The 25,030-nt window shown below is 39.4% G+C and overlaps 1 protein-coding gene across 1 annotated transcript in view; it reads right to left on the bottom strand.

The window, feature by feature from the left end:
• The window catches only part of diaph2 (diaphanous-related formin 2), a 375,865-nt gene that overhangs the window by 134,816 nt on the left and 216,019 nt on the right, over positions 1 to 25,030 (bottom strand). The window contains exons 20-22 of the mRNA XM_031862465.1: positions 18,588 to 18,689; positions 13,198 to 13,292; positions 12,910 to 13,037 (exon numbers count right to left, since the gene is read on the bottom strand). Coding sequence (XP_031718325.1) covers positions 12,910 to 13,037; positions 13,198 to 13,292; positions 18,588 to 18,689 — 325 coding nt within the window. The remainder of the gene's footprint in view (positions 1 to 12,909; positions 13,038 to 13,197; positions 13,293 to 18,587; positions 18,690 to 25,030) is intronic.

Genomic DNA, 25,030 nt, shown 5'->3' with positions numbered 1-25,030 from the left:
AGTAGCAGGAGAGAAGAGTCCAACCAAGCAAATCTGATGTGTGTGTGATCCTATTCACCTTATACAGTTAGCTAACCGAACAACTATTAAACAAGTATGTGCCCTTGGGGGCATTTTTCTAAAACCACGGAAGAGCAATTACTGTAAATACATGTACAATAAGACTTGTCATACATTGGTAAATTAATACAGATTATATGGAAAACTTCCTTAAATATTTCCCATCCTATGTCTCTATCTTTATTAGCCCAGATTTCAGTGAGAATGCATGGAGGTTTTCTGGTGGTCTGATAGGAGGATATTAATCCACTGCTCACTGTTGGCTTGTTACTGTGGTGGCCCTTAGCCAATTACCGAACATGTCAGGGACCTTTAGATAACTGACCTTTACTGTATAATCCACGCTACATTGCAATTGTCTTGAAAGCACATGCAGCGGTTTTGCCATTAATTTGCTACTTGTCTGTTAAATTCCCCTTGCAGAAGCAGAAAAAAAAAAAGATGCTGCTGGTGGTAAGGTTGAAGATTAAGATGAAGATGAGGAAGATAATGGGAGGGACTGTGTTTTCTGTAAATGTTAATTGTTTGTGTGAAGGTCAGCCAAGTTAATAAAATTGACCACGGCAACTTTTCCCTCTTTTTTCTCAGAGGAGAATAAGAGGAAGAGGTGCCCTTTTCCAGGTCTTCACAAAGCTTCCCTCCTCATTAGCTCCCCAAATGTATTCAGCGGAAGCAGGCTGGCGCAGGGTCACGTGACCAGATGGGAGCCCAGACAAGAAAAACAGAGAGTAGACACTGCTGCTGGGCCACGGCCCTGGCTGACCACTCTATAGACCTCAGCACCACGGCCAGTGTCTATTGCCCACTAATGATGACATCGCTATCCTTCCCTCAGGGAATGCAGCAATATAAAAAGTAAGCCATAATGCAGGCCTGGCATTCCTGTTTGGGAGGGAGCCATTATATCAAATGTTGCTTGCTTTCGCTGAAGCTCCAATTAGGGTCTGCGGCAAGCGATGGTGCCATGATAATGAAGGCTTTTGATCATATCAGCTGAAGCAGAAAGGATTGTTGATGATATAAGGAAGTAAAAAAAAAGAAACATATTTGTGTAATTGGATTTGTAAGGATGGATTTATGGAGTTAAATGATGACTGGGCACACGGGTTCCCTTTTTTATTCTCCTTTTGGTTGAGAGCAATGCATATATTTTGTATTCAGCACAAAGCTAATGTTGTTAATTATTCACTCATGACCTTTGCAAAGAAACTTTTCCTGATGCTGTTTCATACAGTATGCCCGATTACTTCTTCATAAGGGAAAGGCAAAAGAAAAATAACATAATTCTGATCCGAGGTCCCCTTGGCTGAGCCTGGTGAATGTAATTCAGCCCATTTCTATGATGTATGTTGTTCTGGGAAACAACTTTGTTTTCATTTGTCAGCATGCAGAAAACTATGATGACATATAAAAACTTGCATTCACACAGAACTACTAACATTCATTGGATTTGCCATTTCCAAAGTGGCTTTTGTAATTACATTATAATGGATTGGAAGTTTTGCGGTGAAATTACAACATTTCAAAATGCTACAGCTAAATGAAGACAGGGTAATGGAAAATCGAATCCACCTAGTGCTTGTCATTTCATTTGTCTGTCATCTTGTTAATTATTAGAGACCCCATAGAGCACAATCGACACAAAGGCAGCACCATATGTGAGGCAATGTGGGAGACTGGGTGAAGATGCTGGGCCAGACTCCTCACCACAGGCCACCAGACGCACACAGTGGTCTAGGAGAGATTACAGGAAGTATGCTAGCAGCAATACACATTCATTTACTGCCTTGGGCGAAGATGAAGGCACAACATATCAACACATAAGCCAAGATAAAGCTTTCTAACAACAACGCAAACGGCAAAATGTGGTTGTTCCAAACATGGATACTTTTTCAGTATTCTGCTCCGTTCAATAGGTTGTCCTTCAGAAATGCTGTCAGGGTCTGTGCGTGGCAGTTGCCTCAAAATTGAAACAACAGTCATGGCCTTCATTTTGACATGTATTCTTTATCTGCTGACTGTCACAACTCAAAAGATTTCCAGTGGTGTATATATGGTATGCACGTCTTTATCGGGCTCACAAAATCTAGCTTTTGTAAGTTCTGGGTGTGATCATTAAAATATGTATTATTAGTAACTGCCAATCAAGAACATGCTCAGTAGAAAGATCATAATCAATCTTTGTCAGGGACAGTGGTGGTCCAATAACATATACACACGCACAATTCATTTCCATCAGTGTGAAAAGACCCAAATACACGACATGTGCCTGCCTGTCAAAATGTGTCAACTTTCAACTTGAAGAATAACCATCAAGATTATTGTTCAGACAATTGTTTTTGGGCTGCTATCCTTTTCTGAAACAGATTAAAGATATCATTACACAAAAATACTCAATCCATGTATTACAGATTTACTGTCAGCAGGTCCACTGAAGGACTCTGAGAGAACCTCACAACACTGTTACTGGTGCTTTTCCATCACTTGAACTTGGAATTGTACATTTTTGGTACACATACAGAAAAAAAACCACCATATAAAGTAAATATTACTGGAATATTTCCCTTACTGCTTACCAGGCCGTGAAAGGTATACTTGAGGAATGGAAGCGGCTGTGAGGTTAAAGTAATACAGGTAGATACAGGTTACGGTTCACTAAACATTGGTAGAAGATGACAGTATCTGTAGGGTATTCGCTTACACACTTTGATCTCTGCTGCTGTCAACTAGCTTCCAGTGATTCGAGTTTATAAGAGGGGGTATTAAGCATGTACACGGCACACAGTTAACCATACAGTTTACAGCACTGCATGCTGTTAAAAACAGCAGGTGCTGATGTAGTGCAAAGTGAAAATGCTTTGGTATTCAGCACACAATGAATGTCAGTAAGTGTGCGCCACTCCGCATATGGATCAAGAACAATTGCTGGTATATGTTGTATAGGTGTCTATTTATTATATTGTGCCATATTAAGCCAAGTTGAATTGTGCCCTTGTTGTGTGGAGCAGGACATGTAACATGTACCACACCTAGTTTATGACCCCTGCCTTTTGAAATATAATTAGAGCCCAGAGAAGCATATTCCACGCAGTAATGTCAAAGTGATAAAAAATAAAAGCCAAGAGATCTGGAGATTTAATCTTAGACACGTCAATCGATGAAGCTTTTCTCAGAGCAATAAAGGCTTTAATAAGACGGGTTAAATAAAGAAGAAATCCCCTGATGTCGAAAAGATGATCGGAGTAAACTGTGTTCCTCTCTACTAGGCTTATGGGAGGTCTACAACAAGGACAAAAGAGGAGGTCTGCCATGTGCTTGACAGATGTGATTTTCTCCTTTTAATTGATTTTCTCCTCAATTTTGTGAGATAGAGAAACATGATTTGTGATGTGGAGCAACGTGGGAGTGCCATCTCCCTGCCGTGACACCTCAGCAGGCTCCCTACCTGGCTCATGGCAAATCAGTGAAGACTTCAGTTTGAATCAATAACAAAATAATAGACAGACTTCTCAACATCCTACAAAACCGTAACTTCTGAAACCAACGCTTGACAGTTCTAAAAAAGATGTGGAATTTCATTTTTTTCTTTTTTCACTGAGCTTAAGAGTCAAAAAAGAAAAGAGTAACTTTGCACAATAGTTTGTGGGTGAAGACAGCACCCATCTCAAACAAAAGGTTACTACCACAGAACTGAAAAAATGAAGATGTGGAACAAAGGCAAGTTGTGTTTTTGTTTACGAGAATGGGGACAGTTTTGACAGATAATGCTCAGTAAAATGGAGTGCAGCACCTTCTAAAATATTGGATTCCTCGTCTCAATATTTTGTTAATTTTACAACATCTGATTTATATAAAAATGTTAAGCATTTACAATAACAATGCAGGTTATCTTATAAATGTTTCATGAATATAAGCAACATTTAACCTCAATATTAGAGGAAAACAAACCACAACAACAGCAACAAATGCCAAATCTTATCCAACAGGTGAATATGTTAAACAATGGCCATCAGTTAGGCCGTTGTAGTCTTACAGAATCTACACCCTGCCAAACAGCACAAACACCTCAAACCTCGCTGTGAGTAAAGCTACAGTGACATGTTGACAGGCAACAAACTGAGTGTGGCAGATTCTAAAATCGCATTAAACCAAATGAGAAATGTAGTCTGAGAAAGAAAGACACAAACGCAGTGAGAGGGAGGTGAAAAAAAAAAAGGTTGAGCGAGAGATAGAGGGGGGAGGGATTAATTTGAGGGTTGGGGCTGGAAAAGCTGACAGATTATCTGTGACATTAAATGTGTCTTTTAGAAGGAAGTACGGAGGATTTTATTTATTTTTTTTGTAAATGTGCACACCTGAGCACCTACTTAGATTGTGAAGGTGTGAAGCAGGATTAAGAGAGAAATTAACCAAGCAAATAGGGGGGTTTACATAAAGAAAGAAGAGCCAAACACAGAGATGGAATTTGGGGAAGAAAGAGACAGACAGAAAAGAGTAAGAGAGGCAGAAAAAAAACAGAGACAGAAAGACATAAACAGCGTATTCCACTCTAACCTGAATCTATTGTGAGCCCTCAGGACTTAGAGATGAATCGTATATATTAACTGCAAGGGGAATATGCTTCAAAATGTGAATACATATATGCTCATTTAATGATATCAACACTGACAAAACTGTTTTGCTTAAGACATGAAGACGAGCCATATGCAAGTTGTAAAGGTGGAAAGAAGGGGAGGAACTTCACTGCACCGCATTTAAATCATCTCTCATTTGGGATTATTCTTCTTCGACAATGTCTCGTACAGTCATCCTTATGCAGTGCTGGTATATGATGAGACTGTCAATCAAATGAGAAGAGAGCTAGCATGCAAAACAGTAATAGAAATTAATTTGTTTGTGGAGTGTGCCGTCTGTGAGCGTCTCTGTGAGTGATGTGCCATCTGTCACAGAAACAAAGACGCTGAATTGGAGAGTGAAAACAGAAAACTAATTTTACTCGGTTAAGAAAACACAGCACCCAGTGTGCCTGAGGAGAAGCTGCATGGACTCCACCTAATCAAAATTTTACTGCTGTGCTGTATTGTGCATGAACTTGTCTATAAGTATGCATGTGTGTGTCTGTGTGTGTGAGAGAGAGTTTAATCAATATTCAACCAGAGGACCAAGTGCCTGGCCTGGACCCTGTAGCTACAGATCAGCAGCGTGGTGATGATCGGTGAAAAGTACATGTAGCACCTGAGGTCCTGGCCATCAATTTCTAAGGCACATTTGATGTTGTACCAAGCTGTGCCAAGCCACACCTCTCTTTCCCCTGCCTTTACTTTGTTTATTCAATACTTCTCCTCCTTCTCTGTCTTATTCTTTCAGCCCTAATCAGCATAATGTATTTCGCATTTCATTGTTAAATTAGCATTTGATGCCGAAGACAGTTATGTGCTGTGTGCCAAAATAAACCACAATTAAGCCCAAGGGGGATCCCGTTTCTCCTGCTTAAGCTCTAATCCAACAGGCGCTCTTGCACAGCAATACTTATCACCTTGCCCCACATGTGCACTTTTAACCATGCAAATGATGCCCGACAATGTGCCAGGCTGCTACAGTCACCTGTTGTTACAGCGGAGAACAAAGGCTGGCATGGGCACTGCCAGACCCCGCAGCCAATGAGCCACCAACGTGAACCGACGGGCTCATGCATATGGATGAGCTTCGTGGTGATCCGTGTGATTGACAAGAGGGATAAACAATAATAACAAGCGTGGAGCACGGCTAGTACGAAAGACTCCTGTGAGACCTGGCGGAAAAGGTTGTTGCCATGGTGAGGTGAAGAGAAGTAGTGCAGAGCCGAAAACTGTCGATGCTGATGTTTACTGTGAGACAACCACGTCAGTGCGTATTATAGTTTCATGTCAGACACTATGTCATTTGATACAATTTAAAAATAAACTGAAATTATATATAGTGATACTGTCTACAAAGGCAAATATACATTTTATATATATATATATATATATATATATATATATATATGACTGTGCATACCAAAACTGCACATTTGATATTAAATCAACAAGTGCACACAGAGCGAGATAGGGGCCTCAGAGATGCTGTAAAATAGCAAGCAGACACGTAGGTGAGTTCTCACCACTACACTTATATTGGAATAAGAAACTCAAAGGTCACAGAGATGAAAAATATGTTGTAACAGCTGTTGGTCTGACCCAGCAATATATTCTCACATATGGTATAATATGACTATACAAATACGCATTGTGCTGTGGCATTTTTTTTTTCCTGTTCAACTATATTATTTTTTCCAGCGTTGCAACATTTTGACTTGATCAGGATTTGATGTTCACATGTTTAACATGTGCAACGTTCTACTGCTCATCTTCAGTCATAAACTGAATACAAATGTTTACCAGAAGCCCGAGTATGTCAACCAATGAGTGCTCACTGTGATTTGCACACATATACTCATTAAGACATGCTGAGATTACATACAAGAGACGCTGGACACTTCTCTACACTTCTTTGATATTAGCGCATTTGCACACAGAATAGGGCACTGCTAATTACAAATGAATAGCGGCGGTGCAGTATTAGTCATTAGCCTTTCCTTTTGAAAAGGAGATGGGGTAATATAAAATACACTGGCAGACATTAAACATTAAGAAGCCACTTTGATATTCCACAAAACAAGCCCCCAGGGACATATCATCCACTGACTAGAGTTAGCTTACCACACACACACCAAAAACGGGGCGTGCTTAAACATTTAGTGATGACTCCCTCATTTCAAGCAGCTAGATCACATAACACGTTCTGGGTACGGCTTGGGCAAGAGCTGCTCTGCAGCAGCAGTCTACAACACCGCTCTTACTGTTTGTTCGAAATAAATTCTCAGTCTGTGTTGTGTCTACGGTTTGTTAATTCCCTAGATTCCTATCTTTCTCTTTCTTTAGCTACATGGAACTGGTTCAGGTCACGTTTGGCCCGTGGGCCTGAATTTGTGCATTATCCCAATCCCAGTTTTGCAATGTGCATCTTTTCATAATAGCTGGTCAACAAACAAAGACAATATGGACATAATTCAACTTATATTACTTTGTTTTGTTCTTATTTGAACTTTTAAAACACAGAGATTGCTTATTATACATTTAAAACATATGACATTATATCCATGAAACACATTTAAAGTACTACAGTGCAAACTTTAGTTAAGATGAATGACTCAAGAGTTACAATGCAAGATATATGAATCGTTTAAATATTACTGAACCCACACCCAACCCACAGCCCTTCTATCTCACAATTTCTTTGGGGTTCAAGTCAAGCCTTTGTTTTAAATAGATAAGCAAGTCAAGTGCACTGAAAACCTTGTTCCAAAAGAGCTCACAAAATCCTGGGAAGCCTGAAGGCATGTGCAGGATGTGGGTCATTTTAAATCAAGTTACGTACCTGTGCAGCAGAAGTCTGAATTTGAATTACTTTACTTCTGGTATTTTGATGTAACTTTTGAACTTCAGTGGGCGACTTAAGTTGCCAACAATATATACTTTGTAAACGTGTATTAGCTCTGATCCACTGAGGTCTATGTAGTGATGAACCAAAATGGATATATATAGTGCACAAGGAGAAATGTCCTGCTTTTGCATGATGGAGGTAGAAAAGCTGATTAGACCTTAAAAAAGAGCTTATATTTGCCTGGGGGGGGGGGGCATTACAAGAGGGTAGGAAATTTACTGTAGGACATTTTTAAATGTGTAAACTGTAATTTCTTTGTAACATCTCCCAAGATGAGCCAATTAAGCAACGAGGGAATGCAAGGTAGTCCAGGAGAATAATTGCACACAAACAACAACATAAGCAAGACAAAAAGAGAGAGCTTGGAGAGCTTAGAGAGTACATTTGTTAAGCATTAATCTAAATTCCTGGAGACCAATACCACTTAATCCCTTCTACAGTAAGTAAGAAATCTTCCTAAGAATGGCTTTGGACACAGTTCCACCCAGAGACTGCAAACCATGTGTAATACAACAATAACAACAGTGTCAGCCACTTGAACTTATTGTTTTTTTTTAAATCCAGAGACCATTGCCACAACAGAACAAAATAAAATAAAATCTACGGCCTATGGTTAAGACGCTACAATAACAAAATAATACAATTAATATGGTAATGAATACATTTTATAAGACAAGCCTACAATTACGTATGCTCCCAGCTCATCACATTATAGTTACCTTTCCAGTTAACCATTATGCGCGACCCCCCCGCATGTGTACCAGTTGAATACACCATCAAAAATTCAAGTCTACAAGTGCTTATTAATAATCTGGCCATTGTTTGGCCTCTGTGTGTTCCACTGGCAGGAATGCAGCATGGGACCAAAGACCATTAGTATGCTAGTTGAGCCTTCTACTAGGCTTTTGGCACTTTTGGAGAAATTAAAACGCCAAAGGAGAGCGAACTCAAGTCAATGACAGCAGGTTCACAGGAACGGCCACATCATGATTTAAAACAATGTGAGTGAGGCATGTACACTTAGCCAGGGTGCTTCTAAAAAGATCTAGGGGCGACGGACGTTATGTAGTGCAAGACCAAATGCAAACACAACGCAACCAGGTACCTGAAGCCGAAGAGCCCGTGTCTGACTCTCTCCCACACGAACAAGGGCCACAGAACCTTCCCTTTGTAGCTACTGTTGCCAGCCAACAATAGCAATGAATAGCTTTGTCAGGCTGTCAGCCCTTTAAAAGCAGACCTTTGCCAAGCTTGCTGAGGCCCAATCTGTTTTCATTGAGCCGACGTTCATTATTGTCTTTCATTGTCCTCTTCATCTCATTGTTCTACAGGGTATGGCAGTGGGGTGGCTCTGACGTCTTTTTGAATTTGATGAAGCTGACCTAATATACAAAGGTGCCCTTTGTCCATCAGCACTAGGAATATTGGAGGCAAATGAGATGGAGAGAGAAAGAATGAGAGAGAGATTGCATGGACCTGACATACATTGGTGAAATGAGAAATGAGAAAATTCAGCAGGGACTCGAAGACAGAGGGCATGACAGATGGCATCTATCCATATGCACTCGCTGTATGCATGTTTGTACGCTAGTCGCATGGGGACGGAAATAAGTGTGGATTCGTGCAAGGCTTCATGTGGTGTCTGGATGAATGGTGAGGCCCAGGACTGTCTGCCTGCATTCAGGGATGTGTACATCATCTCTGAGGCGTTGATGGGCCCTAATGCAGAATAAGGAGAGCCAATCAACTCCTATATAGCCACTATGCCTGGGTGACACATTGTAGGGGTACTTTCAAGGCCAGCACACTGCCACATTCTGCTGACAAATCATTACATTAGACGTGTCAACGGAGAAGGAAGATAATAAGATTGAGTTACAGAGTTTTAGATGCATTATAAACACCTCTTGCTTCCTTCCATTTAAACTATTCCCTACATTTATCAATTACCCGCTTGCTTAACGAAAAAGGAGCTATTTGAACTTGGCTGAATTCTTTGTCCCTATATATGGTCAGTTAAAACAGAGCCGTTGTTTATCAGAGTGATTCATTACAGTACATGAATACAGGAGAGCGTTGTGGAGCTGTCGGGTACAATACAGTATCACTTTTTCAAGGTTGGAGTGGTCATTAATACCTAACACTGTGTGTCAACTACGCATACAGATACAAACGCACAGTCCATAAGAGAAAAGGATATCAAAACAACAACCTGTTTACCACCTTTGTTATAAAATACGAGTAACGGTACTGAACTACAGCGGTGCATGTGTCAATAAAGGTTGCAGTAGTAGGTGAATCAGTAACTACTCAGCATTGTGACATTTGGCATCAAATGGGCCACTTTTGTTTGGCAAAGCCAATTTCATATGTTTCAATTATTCAACACAAACGCAACAGGTAGCAACAAGCTATCAAAACTGTGGAAAGTAGCTTACAACTACAAGAGCACACTTTAGTTAAGCAATGACTTAACTACTCAAGTAGTTAAGCAATGGCTGATCAAAGGCAACATAGGTTCCATCTTGCACATACCCTATAGTTTAGGCCCTTCTTTCTTTCACCATTTCAACTCCAGTATTTACTTACCTATATTTCAGGCCTACTCCTTCTAACATTAGCAAGATGGTAAATGCATTTCCTGTTAGTGTTGCCCAAGCCATTCAGACGCATCTTCCTACTCATTATGTGTGTGCAGTTGTCCATGTGGATAAATGGTGATTGGCGTGTGGCTGAGAGTGGGTGGTGTAAAGCGATTAATCAGCATAATGAGTGTAGATGAGCACGGTGCAGATGGAGCCCACACTCAGGACTGTGTCACCCAGCAGGAAGTCTCTTTGCTCCCCTTTCTCTCTGTATTGCTCTAACTGTATTTCTCAGGCCTGTGTCTCTGACTCCTTTGTTTAATTTGTGAGCTCATTTTGGCATGATTTTAGCTTATACTCATTTAACTCTTATTTCAACAGGGGGTTGTCCAAGTATACAATCTGTGACCTTTTCATATGAACACAAATCTAAACTTGTTCTTGCCAAATGGTATCTCACAATATTGTGTAGTATTGAGATTAAAAATGTTTCTACATTTTTAATCTCATATGGTGCTGTCTGTCAAGCAAACACAAACAACTTTTTTTCATTGACAATTTGCCGTGGCCTACTGCTCCCAGCATCACATGAATATATTTTAAAACACTACAGTACAGATGCTATAGAGGAAGAATACAGTCTAAAGTATTCACATCAGTTCAACACTGTTCAGACACATATTAAATATAATTCAAGTAAAGTTAAACCCCTTGAAATAAACAATTATCAATTCTCTTTTTTATCTAAATAAAAGTAATGTAGTGCATATCAATTATATATGCTTTGCCTCCATGACTCCAATTCAAATTCGAAGTACGTTAACACATAATATAAAGTCTAAAATTGAAACCAACACAAGGACATATTTGTACAGTTAAATCAATGTGTTATTACTTAGTTATGAGCAAAACCAAAAGGTGAAAGATGCTTACCTATATACAGTATATGTATAGTATATCTTTGTGTCTTAATCCCAAGTGATCAACTCACATTGAATACGCTAACATTGTAAAATATTGTTGGAGCAAAACTGAAGGGGTATAATTATAACTATGGGTAAATTAAAACAAGTATTGGGATTAAAGCTTAATTCTGTAACATGGGTGTAAAAAAAATACCAAAATTATTAACAATATTAGCTAACTCCAAACATAAAGGAGGAGACATGGTATACTGTAAAGTAATATTAATAATACTACCACTACTACTACTACTAATAATAATAGAGTGTTGTCATCATTGTCCAGTCCAATCTTTAATCTGTCTTCGGCATCATTATCTAGCCGTCACACTTGCCAGACGTGTGCTCCTTCTGCACCAATAAGTTAACTCAGTTGGTCATCCCGCCTCCCCCTGGACTCTGTGACATACACTTGGTTCCCAGATGCTTTTGCTGACTCACACTTCTTCTCATGAATTTTGTTGAGCCCTCATTTTTTTAAACCAGCCTCATTGCCCTGCTTCACATTTATTAAAAAAGAAAATTGAAGAAGTAATCGGGACAATTGCAACCCGAACAAAAATGTGGTTGCATGTGGAAAGAATAAAACAAACATTTTCTTTTGTCACTTATCCTTGACCACTTGTCATATCCCAGACATCATTGATTCAAATGTTTTTTTTGTTAAACAATGAACAAAATGAAATTGAAGGGTACAGGGATGCCTGTGTCAAAGTAACTGCATCACAACCATTATCTGAGAATGGATGGAGTAGCTTGTTTCGATTGGTTCTATTTTCCTTGTGTTTACTTTGTGCTAGCTGAATTGTGGTAGTATTGAAACCAGCTTAGTGTCGGTAGCTTGGTCAAAGTCAGTTTAATGTTAGCTGCCTGATGGTGGATTGATTGGCTCTTTTCCATGTAAGCACCCAGACTACGTGCAATGAGGCCCTGGTGGGGACACAGCTGTCTTGCTGGCAGATATACACTTTCTGTATTTTGCTACGGAAAGGCTGAAGGTGGGAAAAGGTCAACACCTTGACTTCCTTTCTCCCTCACAAAGCAGAGGGGGGTCTGCCATCTCGTAACATACACTCTGTACTTTCTGCCAGATTTCTAGCCAATTAAAGGTTATCAGAGCTCAGAATAATAGTCTTGCATGGTAGCTCTCGATAGGCCAAATCTAAATATATATATGTAGCCTCAGCACCTTTTACGTTTCTGGGATCCAATCAGGGTAGGAGTAGACTGGCTCCTGTGCAAGTGTTGGTTGAAAAGCCAGGTGGGAAAGGACATTCACTGTATATCAATTCAAAGGTAACGTATCTAATGTATCTACTTTTTTTTTTAAAGACAGGAAAGACCACTGAATTTAAGCTTAAAAGCTGCACTTCAATGATGCCCAGCTGGTTTGAAAAAAACAAAAACACATTATTGCACACAAAAGGTGTATCACTGCCATTATTGTATTGAAATGAAATCTTCTATTTACAGCTCACTCTTGAAATGTACACCTCCTACTTCTGAAATAAACAAAAGACAACAGCACTGCTTTGGTGCTTAACACGAGGACAAAGCAGCTGATATCATTGCAGCTGAGGCTCATGGTCTCAAGTGGTGCATCTTGGTCTCAAGTTTTGCATCTCTACCTCAGATGCAGCCGTCCTGCTTTCAATTAATGCTCTCTGAGACAAGACAAACTGAAATAAAATGGGAGCAAAAACAAGAAGCCTTTAGGAAGCTCATCAATTATAGTCTAAGACAAAGGCAAGAGGAAAGGAGGGTGGAGTTGGGGGGACTTTGCCAAGCCTTGTCCTTCATCATCCATTATAAGAGGATGAATGAGGGGGTCTCTATGGTCTGTATGAGAATGGAGGAAAAGACCATAGTTGGTGTAAAATGGGGTCGCCAAGCTCAGCGCCAGACACTGAAATAAAATAAAAAAATGTTTTCACATGAACGTGTATAGAAAGTCTCCCTCACTCGCTGCCACTCAAAGCGCACACGTTTTTCAGAGGGTAAAAACAAGTGTGTGTGTTTGTGTGTGTGCAAAAAAACTAACACACCACACTGAACATCAGTCTTACCTGGATGAGTGATTCGCTCAGTCTTTCCTCGTCCACCTGCAGCACAATGTCCCGGATCTCTTCATAAGGCAGGCGGAACGAGCCCAAGAAAATTGCTGTTGTGATGGAGAGAGAAGAGAGTCATTTCCTCCCCTTTTTTGTATTAGACCGCAGGGTTCAAAGAGACATTTCAGCACTCATTGCTACTCAGACAAAATGACCACAGACCTAACTTGTCACTTGGAAAAACAAATACACTTTATGGCCCTCAACAGGATAGTATGTGTCACCCTGACAAAAGGAAAACATCAGTATTTACCAGTAACGTAGAAAGAGGCCAAAGCCATACAAAGTCATAAAAAGTGAACAATAATGGAAACATTATTAATAGTTAATAACAGTAAGTTAGTTGTACTGGTGTCATCTGGGAGGGCTATATGGTTTTGTTGAATACAAAGAAACACACTGGATTTGCCTCAGGGGACAGCCGAGTGGGTGTTTCACTCTCCAGGTGGGGTGCCTACAGTGGAAATTGGAGCTGATGGTGTATCCAGGTGGAAGTCACAGGTGGAGGTTTGGTAATGAGTTGGAGGAGACTCACTCAACAGCTGCTATTCTGCTGCTGCAGCGGGACCTGATGTCTGTATTTGACGCGCAGCAAACAGAGACGCAGCAGAGCATCTTTTTTTTTTGTCACAGTATGACTATGTATCACACAGGCTATTTACTGCATTTACTGAGTACATAGTCATGGCATATATACCACAACTATTGCTTTTGATGTGAGGTATAATACACAGGTTTATTTACTTGACATGAACCTTTCTGGCTTCACTGTGTCAGGTTTCTGGTGACTCAGAACTGTAGAACTGAAGAGGAAGAAGATGTTTGTGATCTATATTTATGTATGTTTCCCCTCATTAGCATGATGTTTTCCTGATTGGGATTTATTTTGCATCAAATTGATAGTGTCATCCTTGTTTGCCGTCTAAATGCTATACATCTATTAGTGTCACCTCAATATGTCCTATATCCTCCCCATACGAAACCAACAGCTGGATACAACGTTCTCTTGGGGGAGGGTTGTCAAAAGTAATCCTGGGATATATTGTAAATTACAAACTGAAGTAGATCCAGATGTGGTAGAAGAGGCAGGTAGAGAGTTACGGGCTGAAAAATACACTTCCACTGCCATCTACAGAAGCAGTTGGATTTTAACTTGCTAGAAGCTGTCGGTGATAGGTGTGGTCGCCCTGCACCCGTCTGGTCCTGGCTGCATGCTAACCTAACAGTGCTGTGATGAGCAAAGAGGTGCAGGTGGAGGTGTGTTAATGCATGTTTTGGTACACACTTTGGCAACAAACTGCACCTGTATATCCACCTGCCAAGACTGCGTCTTAGATGTTGCTTAGGCGCAATATAGTTGCTGGAGGCGCACAAGAAGGGCAGTGAACAGTAGCGGTGACTTTGGTTAGAGAGGCATTGTACTTTGTTTGCTACTCTGCACACAAAATGTGTGACGCAGTGGTTCTCCACAGTTGCAGCTCAGAGATGTGTGTCAAGTTAAGGAATAGTGGGATACCTACAAGGAAATTGTTTAACACAACACGATCAACTAGAGCTCACATTAGTTGTAGAAGCTGCCTTGGGAAGTCAGTGTGTTTAAGATAAGTAAGAGAACAATGTGAACTTTTACAAAGAATCTCTGATATATGCCGAGCCTCAGTGCACACATATACTGTAGACCTGCCAAAGCTGGCATGAACCTATTTTAAGAGTGTCTATATCACTTTCATATAAAACATTTAAAAAAAATGAACACACACTAGCATGAATTGTTTTTTACTATATTTACTTATTTATTTTTTTTTACATTTACTATGGACTCAAGAAAGGAAGTTACTTCAAATTTTGCTATTTGCTAATTTTGCTTGTATAAGGTACAAGGTGTCCTTTTCTGAAGTCATTGATTTCATTGTTTTAAACATTTCAAGCCTACAGTACGTTAACGCAATCATTTTTTTTATATTAAAGATTTCAGAAAAAACAATGCGCATAATCTCCAAAATACAAACATGTCCAATCTGGCTTCTGCTTCTGTTTTAGCAACGGAACTTCTCAAGACTAGAAATGATTTACTGATTGCTGATTATTTTTATGTATTTTTCTCAATTGTGATTGTTCTTTTTCTTTTCTTTATGTCTTTATTTCAAATTTAGAAAACAATGATAACAGATAGTTACACGAGGCACTTTCACCACACATATTACAAATTCACCTGGCAAACAAACAAGGTCAAGTAAATTTAAAAAGAAATAATAATAAATAAAACAAAACATGACAAACAAAACAGAAGGGACATTACATAGGTTAGTACCCACAGTATTTACTATTACAGCTAAGGTAGTGTGTCTATATCAAAGTGCTTATTGGAACATTTGTAGGTTTCCTGTAACTCCTCAAATGACATGAGAATTCATGATTGTGATTGTTCTTGATTTAAGATCTGCATTCAATACAGTATACAGTAAAAAATGGGTTGTCTTAACTGGGCTCTAGTTGCTGTGCCCAGCTCTATGCTCCTTTAAAGTGTGCATCAAATCATTTAACCGGAATCGTGTTATTTCTTTCAGGTTTTAAGTACTTGATGTTAGAATTTTCACCTACGTAAATAGTCCAAATATTTTCATTTGACACCGTCTACTTGGTATTAAGGTACCGTTCACTCAAAACTAGATGGATGATCCACTGATATAAAGAAAATTGTCCACATGTTTGGTGTAATGTTTGACGTCAACCTTTGCAAAGTGGCTGTAGGTTAATGCAACCATCCCTGAAGTAAGATAATAGTCAAACTGAATTTCTTTTGTTCACTGAAATAAGTATTCTATGCAGCTGTCTCATCTCATTTCGACAGCTACAATTATCTATCTACATGGCTTAGCCACAAGTCAACTCAACTGAAGCTCTTTGTAAAAGCTGAAAGTGGTAATCATTATACCAGAATACATGAAGTGGCACTGGCATCACAATCATTAATTGCGTCCCGCTACCCATCCCAGTCACTGAACCTTCAATATCAACACACATCACAATTGAAAAGGGAGCTTAGAGGGTTCTCCGGGCAGTGCATATGATCATGGATGCTTCAGTATATTGCTACGACCCGGGGGAGCAGTGTAGTTGTGTAGGACCACATGCCTTCCACCTATTGCCATTCTGGAGGTGAGATTGTCTACACTTGTCTTTGCTTCATGCCAAATTCGAAGCCCATCTGCTGGGGCTGTAATCAAAGATGGCAGTGACACATACCAACATTGTCACAGCCCTACACAAGTGCAACTTAATTTAATATTCTAGTTTGCTTCCAGTCCCCATCAACAGGGTACAGGAATTTATCCAACCGAAAAATACTCACCCCATTCTACGGTATGCCATTCATAGTTTTGGGTCACGTGACTCAAGCCTGTCAAATTGTTATCATTTGCAACACGCAAGTATTTAGATCACCTCTCAAAAGAGAAAAAAAAGAAACAAACTGCAAGCCTGAGGCACGAGTGACCCATATACAGCATCTGCTGCTGTATTTCAATCATTATAAACAGCTAGGTCCCTGCCAGAGCTGTACTTGATGATTACATATGTCATTTTGAAGAATCCATCCCGTATACCGCTGCCAAGATGAATGCGTACTAAAGTACAGACAGTTACCAGTACTTCCGATCATCTGGATGGGCTGATAATGCTGTTGAGGAGGTATATGACAAGAAATGATCCATCGTCAAAGCGAAGATGTGTGCTAATTAGCTACCAACCTTTGGTTGCAAACATCTTGTGAGTGGGGAAACAGCGTGCAGAGCATGCATATTCTCACATCTAACAGTAAATCAAAGAGTGATTTCAACCAAACCAGAGTTGGTGATTGTTGGAAACATGGAAAGACTAACCAAGACAGTGTTAATGTGTTAATGTTTCTGCCGAGTGAATGAAATATCACCGATTTCAATGATCAGTGAGGTAGAATTACTGTTTCTGTCAATGGAGACTTGTAGCTATGAGGAGAGTGTATTATTTGTATGTTTTGCACATTAAAAAAAATACGATCATTGTCCAAATGTCCAAATTATGTCTTGGCTTACATTTTCAATTTTTGGATTGTTAATTTCTTGCTGTGAACATTTTTCCAATTTTCCAGTTAACTATACTCCAACAGATTAAATGATGCACCATTGATAGGCTGGGTAGCTGGAGAAGGAGGAATTAGTGTGATTTGATTTGCATGGCAGGTTTAGCAGAAGTGTTCTTGCTCGGGACAGTGGCACGTCTAATTGCACAAATCCAACAATCTCCTCCTCTCTGGCTTTTTCGCTCTGAGCTGGGATTCGGTAGAAACACAGCCCAGGCTTGTCTCCTCTTTGGTTTGTGCATCAAATTGAACAAAAACTATCTGTCAGTGTGGTAAAAGCTGAGCCATCGTTGGTGGGCAGTGGAAGGCAGCTTTGTTTTGCCCTCCAGGGGGGCGTTCCCATAAAACCGTGATGTCACCTGAAAATGATGAATTGCATACCTCTCTACTCGTCTTTTAAAGAAGAAAGCAAAGAGGGTGGGATAAGGGTTGCGAAGGAGGGTGACCTGTAATCTTAGCATATAACATGCATATTTCATAAGGTGTTAGTATTCAACATTGTATCTGAGAGGTAAAGGATATCAAGGCTGCAGAGGAAATCCCAAAGAGTTGGGGAAACAATGAGAAATGCTCTAGCCACCAATCAAAAGAAGGCTGCCAGTCAATTTTTCTGTGTAGTGAATTCATACACACATTTCATGGATTTGGGATCAAGGAGGTTCTCATGGAAGAGAGAAGGTGCATGGGTTGAGCTGGTAGTGAAAGTCTAAGGCAGAATGTTTTTGCAGATCATTTGCGTCAAACCTGAAATGATCCCCAAACGAAAAACTGTTCCATCCACCACAACAAAAGTGAGGTAAAAGCTGTGCACCATTATCAACTAAACATGTAGACCACTTAAGCTCCTGGGGATTGAAAATCATGTAGCATCAGTGCTCAGTCCTTGTAGGAATGTGCTTTACACATGATTACATACAGGTAACTTGGACACAATCTATATGTACTTGTGATGACCGCTAAACAACTGCCAGGAAAACATTTCCCCAATGGGCTTAGTGAAACACGATCACTATTGAGGGCTTTCTACTGTTTGTTTCCCACAAACAGCTTTGTTGAGCTGTTCATGGGGGAATGAAAGGGCCCGGGGGGTCATGGAAAATAACACTGACATTTCTGACATCAAAGGTCATGGTTAAAAGAATAAAGTACTTCATGAACTAATGGTGTTAAACCTGTGCTTAGTGGCTTTAAATATTCTATAAATATAACATAACTATATACTTACAAAGATTCTGTGCGGTTTTGGAATCCAGGATACGAAGCTCTTTCGCCTTTTTCTTGAATTGCTGCATTCTGTCATCAGTCTCATCTTTTACATCTTTTTTCACTGCAGAAAAAAAACAAAAAATTGACATAGATGAGAATCTCAATACATTAATGCATATTAAAGCCTGAGCTGACGGGCAGCGATTGGTTCGATGGCAACAGATAGCCCGAACCAATTAAAAACCATAGTCTCCAGACATCAGCTTTTTGGTTCCACAACACTCTTCTCTCAATAAAACGTACAAAAGATAAACAAAAAAGGTACTTTTTGAGCTAAAACTGCTGAAACATTTGATAGGCTACTTAACTGAGCCACTTCATGATGCATCCTGCATCCAACACTGAATATGATGTATCACAATGTAGAAAATACAGCCGTCCTATGTCTTAAACAAGATGTTATATCAAACAGATAAACCACAATTGCTCTCACATAACACATTGCTAACATAAACTGAATGGCAACAATAATATTACATTATTTGCATCCAGCTTTGCATTTGTAAGGCCACTGCACATATGGTATAACATCGGCTTGTTTGAAGGCAGATGTGATTGATGACAGACCCCCCCCCCCTTCCACATTATGATGGAACTACATAATATGCAACATCATCAGCTGTACTATCAGAGCACAGTCCTGCGGATGACTTCCCCCTCTTCATTTGTTTGCATGTGCCAGCATTTCTGTCATTGTGACAGTGGGTAGATGGTTGAGAAGCACAGTTTCTCCCCTCAGGCCCTGTTTGTCAACTCGCTCGAGCTGAGGAGATAATTGTTTTACCCCCCACAATCCCAGAAAGTGGCATTATGTCTCTGTTACACGAATGAACACAATAACAAATTGGTTCAAGAATGAAGAGACCTTTGTTGTCCTAATGAAGACCGTATCGAGGCCACACTCTGGGGAAACACCACAGGTCAGCGTGTATTACTCTTCAATTACACTTCAATAACATCAAGCTCTAAAAACATAGATGCACATGTACAGGACAAAAGGTCAACATTTCTAACTGTAATCACAGTACTGAAGATGAGTGAATATCATAGAGGAGGCACCAATATGAGAAACAAGACGCCTTCGACCCATCCCTCTCCTCCCGGTGGCTTATGGGAGAGGCAGCACACTCTGTTGCTAATCATCACAACTGCTCTGTTCAAGCCCAAGGTGGGAGTCTCCCAGGAAATCTAGAACACACAATCTGCTCCCTCAGCACTGTCTTGCATATTTAAAGAAACAATCAAAGAGGCAACATCTCCTGGGCAGCCAGAAGAAGCAATGCTGAAGGCACCTGCCTAACTCCAATGCTTTCTGTCAAAACATGACATCAGGGATGCAGTTGTTTACTGTATTAAGTAGGGGTACAAATGGTTCAAGTATGTACCAATGCTGTGGTTTGATTTTCTTAGAGGCTGACAAGACTCTGCACTCTAAATGTTACTCTACACCGACCGTGATACACAAAACGCTGTATCACCTTCAAACTCAGTGGAGCTCTGGGATACACATCAGCCAATGGCTTAGCAGGAGCAACATGGCGAGGGCTTTGCTCGCCAAAAAATGGACACGACCCTTTGATTAGTGCCTGTAATGTGTAAAATCTCACACACTTTTATTTACAACACTTTCATTGGACAGTATTTTGCTTCAATCTTTATCAGGACTTTATTAGCACTTACGAGCATTAGTGAATCCTCAAATAAATAATTAAGATCAATACATCTAAGTGCATAGAATTGTGTCACAAGTGATGTAGGAAAGGTGGACAGATGCCATTTTGGCCTGACAAAGATCAAGTCAAGTTTCAATTAAAGTGGCATTTTTTCGCCATATAATTGCACAGCTTCAGATATGGATGGTATATGGACTTGCATTTATATGGTTCGAACTGGTTCTTACCTCTGAGCCACAAATGCCCTCTTTACTTGGTAACTCAGTGGAGTTAAATAGGGATGAAAGTGTTGTTTTTTTAAAATGCCGTTAACAAAGTTCCCCAATTGCTGCCTGTTATAACGCCAATGTGTTCACCTGCTTTCACAAAATAAGATATGAAAAAACCGATGCCCGCGGTTAGTATTTGATGATGCCTTTAATTTAAGACTGGCAGATATGAATTGTCATGTTTCAGTGTCAGCAATTTTCTCTCAGACTTCATCCAAACCCACCAAAAGTAGACAATAAATATTGATAACTTCATAAATAAATCCAATGACAACAACATCACAGCCACAATATCCTGACTCACATAAACTGAGTCAGTAGCCACTGAGGCCCAAGGAATCATGCCTTGGACAAAGAAACTGGTGAGCAAGCAAAAATAAAACAAGAGGAAACAATGATCTCCCTCAGAGAATGGCCCGCAGACAGAGGGCAAATTAAACTTAGAAGGGGGATTTGGCTGCTTGCGGTACTAAATTGTTCTCTTAAACCATTCTCTTTTCTCTGCTGCCACTTGAATCTCTCACCTAGGTACCTTACACTCTCAGCAGGGTGCTCTCAGCCCATTCGTCAGTACCTCAGCTGTCTCTTCTATCTCAAATTAAACAGAAAAAGCAGTGCCTTTAATAATTTGAAACAGGCACATTCCTTTCTGATGCCATCATACAGCTCAGAGCTCTACCGCTGTGCAATGAGTAGAGGCATCAGTTGGCTGGTGTCTGCTCCAGTGTTTGCTGGCCGACTCAATTATGCCACGTTTCCTCTGAGCACTGCATGTGGACTGATGGGCCCTGGAGGGCTTGCACACATTGGAGTTGCCACACTAGACTGAGTCCCAGGTGTGTGGAGAGCATGATTTGTGGCATATTTCAACCAGATGGTTGGCCACAACAATAAAGCAAGTTTTATTAATGTCTCCAAAATGTAAAAGTTACTAAAAATCACAAGTTCCACTTGGCATCATAATTAGGTTGAGCTTCAATTTGACAAAAGTTTGTTTTTGTTAAAAATAGATGCACGTTCTATCAGCAGCCGTTCGAAACCAGACGGTTTTCAGCTGATTGTGTATGACTGGCTGACATTTACACACGTGTGCCGCATGATAGTTTCATATCGGCACACAGCGGCACAGACAGTAACGTCACAGTCACACACACACACAACATGTCATTGGGGTGGTGGTTCCTCAGCGCGAGTAAAGACGACATACATCCAGTAATCTGTAACGAATGAAAGTCCAAAATAAAACATGGAAGAGGAAAAACATTTCAAACAACCAGCTGAATCAGATATTATATCGTAATTTATTCCCATGCATGCTGCTAATTCAATTCTTGAATGCGAATCACAATTCAATTCGAAGGTCATGGTTGTAACTGAGCCAACAGCTAACGTTAACGGAGGTTACATTTACTTGATTATGATGCATTCAAGCTCTGCTTTGTAAAACAAAGTATTGAGCGAAGGTAGATTCTAACGCTATTATGATGTACTCAAATGTAATCTTGTAAAATGTAGTTTTTGGAAACCTATATAAGAGTTAGGGTTAGCATTTGTTTTGAAGGAGATATTTTCACAGCATTATGAAATACATATCAGAGAGGGAATTATGACCTGTTTATTCCCTAACACTAGCTCTAATAAGCTCTAAGAAGCTTTTAATATATAGTTAAAACTAATAATGCCAAGACTTTTTTTATTAAATAAAATAAGATATTTAAATGAGAACGCAATAATGTATTTCTGAACCATATGAATTGTGTGTTTTATGCAAATAACCACTACAAGTAGAACGATAACATTTAGAATATTTGGGACAGTGTTGAAAAAAGTTAGTGTGCAGACTTGCTGTCAATTCTAGTTCCATGACAAAAAATTGGAAAGAGCAAAATTCAGATAAATGACCTCATCAGCTAATCATTGCGTCAAATCATTGCCAAACTTGTAGTAATTCGCTCACGGCCTTCCTGACAAATTGCCTTCAAGAGAATAGGACTCACTTGAGGTTGCTGTGACCCTGACCTTTGACAACCTAAAAACATATACTTCCGGCCACAGCTGTCGTTGGCGCGGATGGATAATAATGGGAATTGGCCAAGAAAATTGTAATCTAGATCAAAATGTAACTTTGGGAATGTACGTCAATCTAATAGTTTCTTTTGTTTCTGCCAAGAAAGCTTACCTGTCCAACAGTGTAGGGCCATAACAGCTGATCAAAGTCCTTGCCAACATTTAAACGTGCTTTACGAATTGCCCGGTGGCTAAAATGTAATACTCTGACAACAAAACCATCCATTGTGCACAGATGTATATTTATTCATTAAATCCCTCAAACAATTACTCAGTAAAGAGCCATTTGTGATGGGAACCGTGTGGGAGGGTCTTTTGGCAGCTCACTGGTTTCCCTGAAGCCATTTCATACGATTGTGACATAAAGTCACATCACATAGAGATGTGTTATTTCTATATTAATCTGTCAGTTTAAAAATAAATAACATAATCTAAATTTCAAGCCAATAACAAGAGAACCATTTGTTAATTGATGTTAATTGATGAATAAATGATAAGGTGAAGGGTCAGGATGGGAACGGGAACAATCTGAAAATCTGTAGAAATAATACAATTTGAACTGACTGTGCTATGCAGAGCTCAACTGCAGCATTGATGATTCTTGGACCAGATGGTCCTCTAAGGAAAATAGTAGGGTCAAATGCTTCTGATTTGATACCAGCCATACAAGTTTGAGAAGAGAGATGTAACAATGAATTATACATGGTTTGTTTTTTGCACGTTGATTTGTTGTAATATAATAACTCACAAGGGTAAAGAGCCTTGAGAAGAATGTCAAGGAGGAAGTGTTTCAAAATTACGTTTTAACATAACACATGAAAGATTCATTGGAGCCAACATAGCCACATGAAGAGAAGTCCCTGATGAGCGAAACTGTTACACATAGCGTTAACCGAGGAGGAGTTTAAGCTCGTCCCGTGCCAAAAGGAGTCACCAAATTGATAAAGGTTCCACTGGAAAAACACACGAATATTTGAGCAAAAACATGTTTGGCTTATTAACAACGACTTGGCATCCATTTTAAGCCTTCTCTGTGGGCCTTGGACTGAGGTATACCCTCGGGAGGCTCTATGATAACAAGAGTTCTCCAACACTTGGACATCCAGTCTGTTTGCTGGCCCAGAATCACCATTCTGGTTGCCTTCCATGAGATATCTCCCTCAAGACGTCCATAAAACCCACGGCATTACAAAGTTAAACACTACCACATGTTCACTTCCGGACACAGACCATCCGGCTGAGCCTCGCCACCAGACACCATGAAATGAGCAGGCCTTGAAGAGAAATAAAAGAAACTGCAGATGACAGGTCTTCAACAAACATATTTAAAGGCAAAGGAACACAGAGTGGAATAGACAATGTGGAGTCTGGTCCTCTGCGAGGCAATTTATTCCCTCAAATGTGCAATCTGCCTGCAAACATGTGCCCTGTCCTCCATCTCAGGGACTCACACTGAGGATTGAGCTACTGGATCGCTGCCAGACCGCCTAAAGGAGATGGATTCTGAGGAAGAGTCATTGGCTGCAGTCATGTCTGATACACAGAAATACCAATTCCACACAAATATATATATACATATATATATATACATATATATACACATATATATACATATATATACACATATATATACACATATATATACACATATATATACACATATATATACACATATATATACACATATATATATACATATATACATACATATATACACATATACATACATATATACACATATATACACATACATACACATATATACATACATACATACATACATACATACATACATACATACATACATATGTACATACATATATACATATATACATATACATATATACACATACATATATACATATACACATATACACATACATATATACATATACACATATACACATACATATATACATATATACATATACACACATATACACACATATATATATTCATATATATACACATATACACATATATATACATATATATACACATATATATACATATATATACACATATATACACATATATATACACATATATACACATATATATACACATATATATACACACATACACATATATACATATATATACATACATATATATACATATACATATATACATATATATACATATACATACAGTTGTGTGAAAAAGTGTTTGCCCCCTTCCTGAGGGGACAAAAAGTGTTTGCCCCCTTCCTGATGTCTTATTTTTTTGCATGTTTGTCACACTTAAATGTTTCAGATCATCAAACAAATTTAAATATTAGACAAAGATGACACAAGTAAACACAAAATGCAGTTTTTAAATGAAGGTTTTTATTATTAAGGGAAAAAAAAAAAATCCAAACCTACATGGCCCTGTGTGAAAAAGTGATTGCC

Source organism: Anarrhichthys ocellatus, unplaced genomic scaffold (genome assembly GCF_004355925.1).
Source record: "Anarrhichthys ocellatus isolate YVR2014 unplaced genomic scaffold, GSC_Weel_1.0 scaffold27, whole genome shotgun sequence".
NCBI classification, from domain to species: domain Eukaryota; kingdom Metazoa; phylum Chordata; class Actinopteri; order Perciformes; family Anarhichadidae; genus Anarrhichthys; species Anarrhichthys ocellatus.
The sequence above is the reverse complement of the archived record's forward strand: the minus strand, read 5'-3'. Positions and strand labels throughout refer to the sequence as shown.